This window comes from Heterodontus francisci, chromosome 13 (assembly GCF_036365525.1).
Source record: "Heterodontus francisci isolate sHetFra1 chromosome 13, sHetFra1.hap1, whole genome shotgun sequence".
In the NCBI taxonomy this organism is placed as follows: domain Eukaryota; kingdom Metazoa; phylum Chordata; class Chondrichthyes; order Heterodontiformes; family Heterodontidae; genus Heterodontus; species Heterodontus francisci.
This window is the reverse complement of record NC_090383.1, coordinates 78786690-78799114: the sequence shown is the minus strand read 5'-3', so window position 1 is coordinate 78799114 and position 12425 is coordinate 78786690. Positions and strand designations below refer to the sequence as shown.

The 12425-nt window shown below is 46.2% G+C and overlaps 1 protein-coding gene across 1 annotated transcript in view; it reads right to left on the bottom strand.

Annotated features, from left to right (window-relative positions):
- kctd3 (potassium channel tetramerization domain containing 3) overlaps window positions 1–4656 on the bottom strand; it is a 99979-nt gene extending 95323 nt beyond the window's left edge. Inside the window, exon 1 of the mRNA XM_068045043.1 lies at window positions 4347–4656. Within this exon, the coding sequence (XP_067901144.1) occupies window positions 4347–4417 (71 nt within the window). The 5' untranslated portion in view covers window positions 4418–4656. The remainder of the gene's footprint in view (window positions 1–4346) is intronic.
- Window positions 4657–12425: the final 7769 nt, after the last annotated feature.

Sequence of the window (12425 nt, the reverse complement as noted above, 5' to 3'; positions counted from 1 at the left end):
TTATTGCACAGTACTTATTCATCTTAGTTTTATAAACTAAATATAAATTTTCCTCCCTTATCTTCAACAAAATGACTATGACTCTACTTCATTTTAGAGGGGGGACCCTTTTAAACCAGTTTTCGCCCAACCAGGAGACTAAACATACGAACATACAAATTAAGATCATGGCTGATGTGATTGTAACCTCAACTCCACATCCCCACTTACCTTCAATAAGCTTTCACCTCAACCCCTTCCCCTCCCCTTTGCTTATCAAGAATCTATCTACCTCTACCTTAAAAATATTCAAAGACATTGCTTCCACCACCTTTTGGGGAAGAGAGTTCCAAACACTCACGACCCTCAGAGCAAAAGTTAAAATTAAAAATTAAACAGTAAAGTCTTGAGGCTCACATGATTGGAGCAGCGATACTACATAGGTTCATGCTTCAATCATGTATACATTAATTTTTTGGGGGAAAATAATTTTAACAGAAAAATTTGAAATCATTCAAGTTTATAAGTGCCTGGCAGTGCAAGCTTTCCCACCTAGCTACACGGTATTGTTGCAGCAGTGTGTTCAGAACATGTTGTTCCATGATCAAAATGTGTCCATTTAACAAACTTATTTTTAGATTTCTTTTCATAATTATGATGCATCTTACAAGTCCAGGAAAGTAGATATATTGAAGCAACTTATCTCATCTATGGCAGCCCATAGTTTCAAGAAGTGTTCAGTTACATTTAAAGGTGCAAAAACCTTTGCATCAAAGTATTCTACTGAACATTAGGCTGTGCTTGCAGTAACTTAGATAACTTTATTCAGGGAGATCCCAATAGCTTTTATAATAGGATTTTCCAGTAACTCAGCATACACGCCAAGCTCTCAAGTTATGTATTAACCAATACAACAATAGCACAATATTTTCTAATAGGTTCAACTCATGTTCTGAACACACTGCTCTGTTGACTAATTGAGAATAGAGCTGTTCCAAAGAGAATGTTTCTAAAGTTTGCTGAAATTTTTCATTAAAATAATGAATTTTTATTTTTTGTGAAGGTGAGGGATGTTAATATTGGGGATTGGAACTCTTGCAATTTGAGCTACCCAGTGTCACCACCGAGCACTTCCAGGTCAGATATTGTATACCTGGGTGATGTTAAGGCTCTCTCTAATCTGCCCCAACATGCCTCAGCCTGAAGCTCAGAAAAGCATCTTTGTACTGCAGGGTGACAGTCTTTTTTCCCCCCACACAAACCATCCCGTAGCACCTGAGTAAGGAGGTCAATTAACGCCCAATTGTAGAAAGTTTTATTCCATCGGCCCAGGCTCACGAGGAACCATACTGAGGATACCCAACTTCATTTCACATAGAATCCCTTAAAGCCTGTCGACTATTAAGACTTGAGTCTGGGCTGAAGTTGAAATGGAGTGTCAAGGTGAAAGCCCAGTGTCTAACCTAATGTGCAACCCAGCTCCTGGAAATTTTTTTTTGAATAATTTGCTGTTCCACATATGTTCTGGTGTCACTGTTCCACCACTCACATCACTGCTCTCTATATTCAACATGGTGATGCTCTTGCAAGATACATTACCATGATGACAACGCTCCTTTTAATAAAACCCAATTTGACTGTTTGTGCAGCCCAAATGTACATTGCAGCAGAATGATACACAATCATATGAGAATGATTTGTACCAAATGAATTCCAGGGGCCATCAAATAAACAACGATCCAACCAACGAGAGTTGTTTGGTGCACCTCCCCGCTTAGTATCATCTGCTAAGTTGGAAATTTTTGTTTCTGTCCCCACTTTCTTGGGGCACCTCTCTAGTTACTTCTTTTGATGCTGATCCAACTTCCTGCACAACCACTCTTCACTTTCTCTACTTCAGGCAATTTCAGAGCTACTTGAGAAGCAAACCTATATACCATGTATTCCATCCTTGTGGACAAATCTATATGGCACTACATCAAAAGTTTTGCTAAAATCTACAACAACATCCGGAGTTCCCTCTCTCCGTGAAGTTTATCATCTCCTCAAAAAACTCAGATTTGTCAGCTATAATCTTCCCAATCACACTGGCTCCTTCTTATAGTTCTGTATTTCTCCAGGTGGGATCATTATTTGTTCCTTCAAGATGCACACCAGTTATCTCTCTATAATGGAAGAATTTGTTTTACTCTAATCCTCAGGCACAGATCCAAGTTGAGGTTCCCCTGAGAATACCCATTAGAACTTGCTCATTTTCACTAACCACTCCCTTGAACACAATCTGTCTGGGCCAAACCCTTGGCTTCCTTCAATGCTTTCAGCTTATCCATCATCTCTTTATTGGTTACACTGATATTTCTTAGCAGTTCATCATCTTGCCCTAGAAATTCTACCCAACAATAGAAGATTTGCTTAAATTTCATCCATGGACAGATCTAAGAATTAATTTAGAATACTTGCCAGTCCTTGTGCATTCTATATAATGCCATCTTAAGAATCCAAATGCTTTCCTGACCACCTGTTTGCTACAAATGTGTTTATAAAAGCCATTCACTTGGTGCTTAATATTCTCAACAACACTGATATTGTCTATTTTGGCTTCACTAACCAGTTTCTAAGCCTCCCTAAAATCATTCTTATTTTCACTGCACCCTCATCTACACATGAGCTGAACTCCAGAGGAGAGATGAGAGTAACTGTCCTTGACATCAAGGCAGCATTTAGTGATGTGGCACCAAGGAGCCCTAGTAAAATTGAAGTCCATGTGAATCAGGGGAAGACTCTCCACTGCCTGGAGTCCTACCTACAGAGGAAGATTGCAGCGATTGTTGGAGACCAATCATCTCAGCCCCAGGGCATCACTGAGGGTTTTCCTCAGGGCACAGTCCTCAGCCCAACCATCTTCAGCTGTTTCAATGACCTTCCCTCTATCACAAGGTCAGAAGTTGAGATGTTCGCTAATGACTACACAGTGTTCAGTTACATTCGCAAATCCTTAGATAATGAAGCAGTCCATGCCTGCATGCAGCAAGATCTGGACAGCATTCAGGCAAGGGGCAGGTAACATTCATGCCAAACAAGTGCCAGGCAATAACTATCTCCAACAAAGGAGTCCAAACACCTCGCCTTCACATTTAACTGCATTACCATTACCAAATCTCTCTCTCCTACATCAACCTCCCTCCTGCCCAGTCACCATTCTGGGGGTCACCATAAATACTGTGACTACAGGATCAGGTCAGCAGTTGGGTATTTTGCAGCCGGTGACTCATCTCTGGACTTCCCAAAGTCTTTTCACCACCTACACAGGCAGAAGTCAGGAGTGAGGTGGAATAATCTCCATTTGCCTGGATGAATGCAACTTCAAAACACTCAAGAAGCTCAACGCCATCCAGGACAAAGCACCCCATTCACCACCTTGAACATTCACTCCCTCCACCCACTAGTGCTGCTGTGTGTACCATCTACAGGATGCACTGCAGCAACTTGCCAAAGCCTCTTCGACAGCATCTCCCAAACCTGCGACTTCTACTGCCTCGATGGACAAGGCAGCTGGTGTGCAGGCCATGCACAAGTTGTCCCCTTTAAGATACTACATGCACAGGTGCACAAAAAAATTAAAGGTACTGCGCACAACAAAAAGTTAGAAGGGATATTGAACATCACCACCTCCAAACCATACACCATCCTGACTTCAAAGTATATCTCTGATCCTTCATCATTATTGGGTCAAAATCCTGGAACTCCCCATCTAATAGCACTATGGGAATAACTTCTTCACACGGCTGCTGCAGTTCAAGACAGCTTACCACCACCTTCTCAAGAGCAATTAGGGACACCCACAACCCAAGAAAGAATTAAAAGGCTTTATTTTTGAGAGTAGTTTGTTTTTGTCTTTCCTTTGCCACAGACATCCATCCCCATCACTCGCCAATTCTTTCCAACTATGTAGTTATTTTGTTCAACTTATTTCTGAAGATTGAGTTGTGTAACACTCCTCCTGTGGCGCAAGTTTCATTCTAAACTCCACAATATTGTGGCCATCAGCAACTAGGAAATCAATCTCCAATTCTTGATTTTTTTTTTTGCTAACCGATAATGCTGCCGTGGTACTTCAAAGGGTTACAGATTAGTGCAACTAATGGAACCAGGGACAGAGGCAGCACCCAGCCCGGAGCACCCTTGGGAGACCGGGGTCACAATGCAAGTTTTAGTGAGGGTCTCAATGAGAAACACGAGGATAAATCCCCGAGTCCCACCCAGTACAAAGCTGCAGCCGAGATACAGAGCGCTCTGTCCTAGCCCCAGGAGAGCAGAGTAGGCAGCCAGCAGTGTGGAGAGCGGTTCCCGGTACAGGCCTTGTTTACCTGGTGCCGCCCACGTTGAGCTGGATGATTTCTCCAGCCGCCGCCGTCAAGTTGCTGCAACTCCCCGCCATTTTCGGCCGCTATTCTCCTCGCTCGGCTTGGCAGTCGTACCGAGGTCGGCCTCGGCTCACACCGCCACTGCCCGACTCTCGCTTCACATCATGGTCCCAATAGACAGTACGACCGGGGCCCAGGCACTCGCTACGGCGAACACCAGCCTCACCCCTACGCGGCCGCGGCTGACCTGACCTGGTCCGGCCCGTCTCCCACCGCGACCAACCGCCGCGGCGTCACTGCTCAGCAGCGCCCCCATCCGCTCCACTCACTCACTGCTCAGCAGCGCCCCCACCCGCTCCACTCACTCACTGCTCAGCAGCGCCCCCACCCGCTCCACTCACTCACTGCTCAGCAGCGCCCCCACCCGCTCCACTCACTCACTGCTCAGCAGCGCCCCCATCCGCTCCACTCACTCACTGCTCAGCAGCGCCCCCATCCGCTCCACTCACTCACTGCTCAGCAGCGCCCCCATCTGCTTCACTCATTCACTGCAACTCAGTGCCCCCACCTGTTCCACTCACTCACTCACTGCTCAGCAGCACCCCCACCTGCTCCCCTCACCCATTCACTGTTCAGTAGCACCCCCACCCGCTCCACTCACTCACTACTGAGCAGCACCTCCACCCGCTCCACTCACTCACTGCTCAGCAGCGCCCCCACCCGCCCCACTCACTCACTGCTCAGCAGCGCCCCCACCTGCTCCACTCATTCACTCACTCACTGCTCAGCAGCGCCCCCACCCGCCCCACTCACTCACTGCTCAGCAGCGCCCCCATCCGCTCCACTCACTCACTGCTCAGCAGCACCCCCATCCGCTCCACTCACTCACTGCTCAGCAGCGCCCCCACCCGCTCCACTCACTGCTCAGCAGCACCCCCACCCGCTCCACTCACTCACTGCTCAGCAGCGCCCCCACCCGCTCCACTCACTCACTGCTCAGCAGCGCCCCCACCCGCTCCACTCACTCACTGCTCAGCAGCGCCCCCATTCGCTCCACTCATTCACTGCAACGCAGTGCCCCCACCTGTTCCACTCACTCACTCACTGCTCAGCAGCGCCCCCACCTGCTCCCCTCACCTCCACTCACTCATTCACAGTTCAGTAGCACCCCCACCCGCTCCATTCACTCACTACTGAGCAGCACCTCCACCCGCTCCACTCACTCACTGCTCAGCAGCGCCCCCACCTGCTCCACTCACTCACTACTGAGCAGCGCCCCCACCCACTCCACTCACTCACTCACTGCTCAGCAGCGCCCCCACCTGCCCCACTCACTCACTGCTCAGCAGCGCCCCCATCCGCTCCACTCACTCACTGCTCAGCAGCGCCCCCACCCGCTCCACTCACTCACTGCTCAGCAGCGCCCCCACCCGCTCCACTCACTCACTGCTCAGCAGCGCCCCCACCCGCTCCACTCACTCACTGCTCAGCAGCGCCCCCACCCGCTCCACTCACTCACTGCTCAGCAGCGCCCCCACCCGCTCCACTCACTCACTGCTCAGCAGCGCCCCCACCCGCTCCACTCACTCACTGCTCAGCAGCGCCCCCACCCGCTCCACTCACTCACTGCTCAGCAGCGCCCCCACCCGCTCCACTCACTCACTGCTCAGCAGCGCCCCCATTCGTTCCACTCATTCACTGCAACGCAGTGCCCCCACCTGTTCCACTCACTCACTCACTGCTCAGCAGCACCCCCACCTGCTCCCCTCACCTCCACTCACTCATTCACTGTTCAGTAGCACCCCCACCTGCTCCATTCACTCACTACTGAGCAGCACCTCCACCCGCTCCACTCACTCACTGCTCAGCAGCGCCCCCACCTGCTCCACTCACTCACTACTGAGCAGCGCCCCCACCCGCTCCACTCACTCACTGATCAGCAGCCCCCACACCTGCTCCGCTCACTCACTTCGATTCTGCATGCACCTCTCTCCCTTTACCTCTTGCATCTGGGCCCACATTTCACTGTGGTTATTTCAATTCCCTTTTGAAACTTCAAAATCAACGATTCATGAAAGTGGTTCCAGGGCTGAGGAACCTGTTATGAAGATAGATTGGAGAAGTTGGGACTGCTTTCCTTGAAGAAAAGGCTGAGATGGTTTGATAGAGGTATTCAAAATTATGAGAGGTCCAGACAGAGTAAATAGGGAGAAACTGTTCCCACTCATGAAAGGATCAAGAATGAGAGGTCACAGATTTAAAGTAATTGGCAAAAGAAGCAAAAATGTTCTGACGAGGAGTACAATCAAGACTTTCCAAAGGGAATTAGACTGAACAGGAAGAATGTGCAGGGTTACGGGAAGAAGGGCGGGGTGTGGTACTAGGTGAATTGCTCATTTGGAGAACTGCTGCAGACATGATGGGCCGAATAGTCTCCTTCTGTGCTGAAACAATTCTGTGATTCTGTGCTCAGGATGTATATATTCACCCAGGGTTTTTTTGCCTTTGTAAAATCCCTTCCGATCTATATTTTCAATTTCTGTCTATCATGAGATAGGATGACCATATCCCCACTCCCCTCCTCACCATCCCACTCCTAGGATGAGGTACTGAGTCCCTGGTTCATGAAACTCGTCCCCGAATAAATACCCTATTAACAGTTGCATGGGTTCAAATCAGGAGCCATGTGACTACGAATTGCCCTGTGGTCACTCAATAAAGTGGGTGGGCCTGCTTGACAGGACAGGTCCTGATTGATACAAAGCATGTCAATCTGCTGTATTCAACCAGTAGAAGGGATGGGCTCATTGAGGGACTTTCTTTCACGCAGAGATCATATGACTGCGATGTACAGGCTCTGCCACTCACACCTCCAACCCTCAATGCCCGAACCCCACCTACACCCCCCACCCCAACCCACCCCAAGAATCCCCAGATTGTGCACAGTTTTCCTGTGAAATTGGGTTGAAGATAAAATGTTCATGTGACGGAGGCTACAGGTAACTGGATTAATGAGTGCTGGCTGGAGCTGGGCCATGTGGATGTCATAGAGAGATACAGCACTGAAACAGGCCCTTCGGCCCACCGAGTCTGTGCTGACCATCAACCACCCGTTTACACTAATCCTACATTATTCCCTACCACATCCCTTCCTACATTAATCCCATATTCCCTACCATTCTCCTACCTACACTACAGGCAATTTACAATGGCCAATTTACCTATCAACCTGCAAGTCTTTGGTGGTGGGAGGAAACCAGAGCACCCAGCAGAAACCCACACAGTCACAGAGAGAATTTGCAAACTCCACACAGGCAGTACCCAGAACCGAACCCGGGTCACTGGAGCTGTGAGGCTGCGGTGCTAACCACTGCGCTGCCCAATAAATGTCTGGGGAAGCCGGATCAGAGTGCGGTTCACGGCCTCAGATGGTGTCGGTGAGTATCGGGCTGTGCGCCCATAGATTTGATTTACAAATTATGGTCACCCTATCATATGAGATAACTTTCTACACAGTAACAAAAGTTGGCATTTTTGTTTGTAAACTAACACACAAGGTGTTAAAATGCCACAACATGACATTGTCAAGATGAAAATGAAGCAGAGCTCATTTCCCTCCTCGCACAAAAAGATTGTTACTTTCTCCTGAAGACAGTCCTTTTTATATTGCATAGCCAAGTGAAAAGGTGATTGCAATATAAGCCTATGCTGCTTAAAGGTGCTTTATAGTAAATCCTGTTGCGTGTTCCATGGAACTCTGTGTTCGTACAGACTGTACACAAAGACTGGTCACTCCAGATGGGATCAGTAACGCAATATTGTGAGTTCTTTATTGAGTAACAGTACAGCAGCTAGTACATCCAGATGTTCACTGTACAGGTGTTTCCTCAAGACTGCTAAACACTCAGAATCAGGTGGTGTGTTACATCATAACTCTTACATGAGTAACATGATCTTGTAGCCACACCTCTTAAGGTGTACACACACCTACCCTTTTTCCCCAAAAGTAAAAGAACATATTTATGAATTTAAACATCACCTTTGGGTAAGTAGAAGTTAACTACATACATGCACAGAAAAGTATTATGTGATAATACAAAAGAAACAATAAGAATATGCAAGAACATCAATTGTGAAAACATAAATGTGGTTTGATAACTCTCCCAGATTTCAAAACAGGGTAGCAATTCTCTGATACTGGAACAGGTGTTTGTAAATTTGATATCATGGAAGAAGAATGTCTAGACTCTGCCTGAGAATTAGTCTTCGATCTTGTATGAGTTGCAATGGAGTCTTCCATGGACTTGGAATTATGAACAGTTTTGATTTGACCTCGGATATGACGTAATATCTTGTCAGTAGTTGTAGTTACTTCATAAGAACAAGGTTCTGGTCAAACTTTGGAGTCTGTTGCAGAACTCCATGTACCAGTGAGAGGGTTTTGGATGGTAACTTGCTGAATAACAGCTAATTTGGGAAGTTCACTCCCAGTGTGATTGTCATGTATTTCTTTAATTTTCCTGCATTGTTCTAGAAGAACATCTCTAACTTCATGCACTGGGTACAGTTCGCACTGGAGGCGCTGTATGTCAGATGTAACAGGCTGCATCTCATCCACCTTTAGGAATCTTGAAACCACAAGACGCGCAGAAGTTGAAAAGCACTTCTATATTCTGGCCACAATATGGGCAAAATTGGAAAACCTGGGATACCATGGCCTGCATTGTACTCCTTTGTTGCATGGCTCCTTCTAGTCACCGTCTGAGGACTGTGCACAGTGACTCTTGGCGTCACCTGATGCCGTGGATGGTTAGCAAGATTAGCATGTTCGCAGTCCAGCATTAACAGGTCCAGTCATTTGAACAACATAGAAAAGTTGGGGTTTCCAATCTGAATTAGAACAACGTTTAATCGTAATCAATACGAGACATGGGATAGGGGACAGTTAGTCAGTTAGACGGTAAGCAGTTAGTTGAGCGTTGGTCGGAATTATCTTGGCATGCCATTTACCCAGATACGTATGTTTTAAGATGCATAGGGGTAAAATGTTTCCACTGGCACCCGTGTCCACTTTTTCCCAGAGCAAGTGTGTGCCCTCTTTTCTTGGGCATGAAATACGAATGGATGCAAATGCTTCCAGCAGAGTAATCGAATAAATGTGCTTGGTGACATTAATGACATGGAGTGACTGTTCTACTTGCACGCTTGTGCCTGGACTCTGATCTTCGGGATCAGTAGTGCTGGTATCACCCACAACATCATGGATGAATTGATTGTGCCATGAGGGAAAATTGCGAAGCTTCTCAGGGCGCAAAGCTATCCTGCAGTTTGACTGTTTGTGTTCAGGACTTTTGCCTGCAGTGTCTGTCCTGGCTTTGCAACAATGTCGTTTCTAGTGCTTTGCATATAGATTTAAGTGCTGAACAGGCTTTAGGCGAATGCAAAAGCCCACAACTTGTACATCGTGTGTTGGATTTAGAATCCTTATTCAAAGCACATACGGTATTTGTTACACATAGAGATTGAAGGCTTTGTTGACGCGCGATGATGGACTCAAATTTGGGGCTATCCTTCAACAAGGCATCAATCATATACTCTTTGCGTTTGTCCAAAAGATCCTTTTGGTAGAGTTCCATAAGTGTGAATGTAATCACAAGTCTAAGATCCAGTCTGCCAGTTCAGTGTCAGTAAAATCACACTCTCGGTCTTTGGCATGACAACGACTGACAAACTGGTCTATGGATTCGCTAGGCTGTTGTCTGAAAGACATGAATTGGAGTTGGTGTACTCAAAAATTGAGCTTGAGGTGCAATTTGTCTTCTAGAGTTAACCAAATCTTTTCAGGTCCTTCTGTTCTTCGTCAGTAAGACCAGAGATGTTGAGACAACGTTGTCCTTCAATGCCAGTAGCTATGCGTATCCTTACTGCTTGCTTCCCTGGATCATCAATGGCCAAGTCATCAGAACAATGCTGACTCTCTGCTTGAAGAGAAGACATTCTGAAAGCAGGCCAGATGCTTTCCAATTAATAGGAGGTAAAAGTATTGCCATGATAGCAATGACTCTGTGTCATTGCACCTACTGAAGAAAAGGTAAGCTGGGAAGGCAAATAATGGAAAGACTTGCAGTACCACATCTGAACAGACTTGAATGGTGTGGTACTCTCTTCTGCAATGAAAAAAGAGTTGCAGTTCCACTGGTGAACTGGTTAGGAGATTGTGGCACTACCTCTTGCTCTGGAGCCTTCTTGAAGTATCACAAATGAACAGGCTTGAAGGTTGTGATGCTGTTACAGAATTCATGTGCTTTTGGCTTAGCCACGCCCACTAAGGGTGGATTTGGTGCAAAGAAAAACTGAAGGCCCAAAACTGTAATGGCAATTTTCCCTTGAAAAATACCAATAGCGATTCCTACGCCTTCAGATCCCCATTTGGGGAAATAAGGCACAACACTGGTGGGGAGGGGGGAGGAAGTACCTTTATCAGTGTGGGGGGGTGGGGTCAAAGGGGTCAAATTAATGTCATGCATGTAGGGGTTGGTGGGAAGGGTTGTTAATGTTTAAGCAGTTCGGGGGGAGGGGAAGGTCAGACGGTAAAGGCAAGTGTTTTTTTGGGGGGAAATGGCAGATAATTAATTTACTTGTTATTGATGGGGTGGAAGAGGGGCAAAAGAAATGTTTTTACTAAATTTAGTTAATTCCATCTTTAAATATTTGAATTCTCTGGTAGGGCTAACAGCCCTTTAAATATGGCATCACCACCTGTGCACAGGCATCTGATGCCATTGCTGGGGATGGACAGCCCACCCCCTCCCCGTGATCGGGGGGTGGGGGGAGGAGGGCGGTCCGCCCCCACTATTTAAATGAGCCACCGTACTTGGAATAGTGGCGGCTCTTTGGCGTGCAGCCTGCCATTTGTGAAGCAAAATCCAGCTCATGAAATCGTTTACATCTGCCTGAGAGGACAGAAGAGGCTTGAGTTTAACTTCTCATCTGAAAGATAGCACCTCTGTCAGTGCAGCACTCCCTCAATACTACACTCGAGTGTAAGTCTAGATTTTGTGCTTAAGTCTCTGGAGTGAAACTTAAACCCACAACCTTCTGACTCAGAGGTAAGAGTGCTACCACTGAGCCAAGACTGGCAAATCTGAGGAGTCCCTTCTCGACAAACTAATCCTTCGGCTCTTGCTTCTTCGAACGATTTGGCCTGTGCTAGTCAAACGACTGTGATCAAAATCAAAGTGCAATAACTTGCATTTATATAACTCCTTTAATGGGAATGTTCTCAAATCCTTCCAAATATTAGGAAAACGTGTTTTCCTCTCTGAGAACAGCCCATAATACTTACTTTTGTTTTATATATGTTGCCTTCCAGACTATCAGTGATAATTTGCCTCTAAATATCAGACACATGGATGGAGGATTCTGCACTGGAAAATCATCACTTTTGTTTTCAGGAAATCTTTTCTCCATTTAAAGTAATTATTTTCTAAGACAATTCAGAGCATGCTTTTAGCAAAGTATTACAAGCTTCATAAGTAATCACTTTACTTTTCAGTGAACTTCACAGAATTGGTGAGAACTATGTATAGTGAGCTTTGTGCTCATTACAATCATATGCGCTTGACCCGACTCCTGCTGAAACTTCCAAGGTCAAGCCTAATTAATTGTGTACAGTGCACTCTTGATATATGCTATATCAGTCAGTGGGAGTTTTCTAGCAACTGTTTAGCTACTTTGCAAATGCAATGGCAAGTCCATATTTTAAAATGGTACTCTGCATTGTTGCAATGACAATGTGTTTGACCTGAAATCCCTCAAGCATCAAATACCAAGCCAATAGGCAAATTAAACTAGTTAGTGAGAAATGATGCTATATTCAGAGGTCCTGATGTTAGTTTCAGGACAAGGGAGATTATGTTTTATTTGTCCAAGGTATTAAGCACATATGGAAATGGCTTGTGTTTTTGCAGTTCACTGAAAGTGTCTTCTATTACAGATTACCATATCACTTTGGCTGATTGGCCACTCGTGTGGATAAACAGTTTATGGTTCTTGGACAGAATGTTTTTACTGTGTCATCTA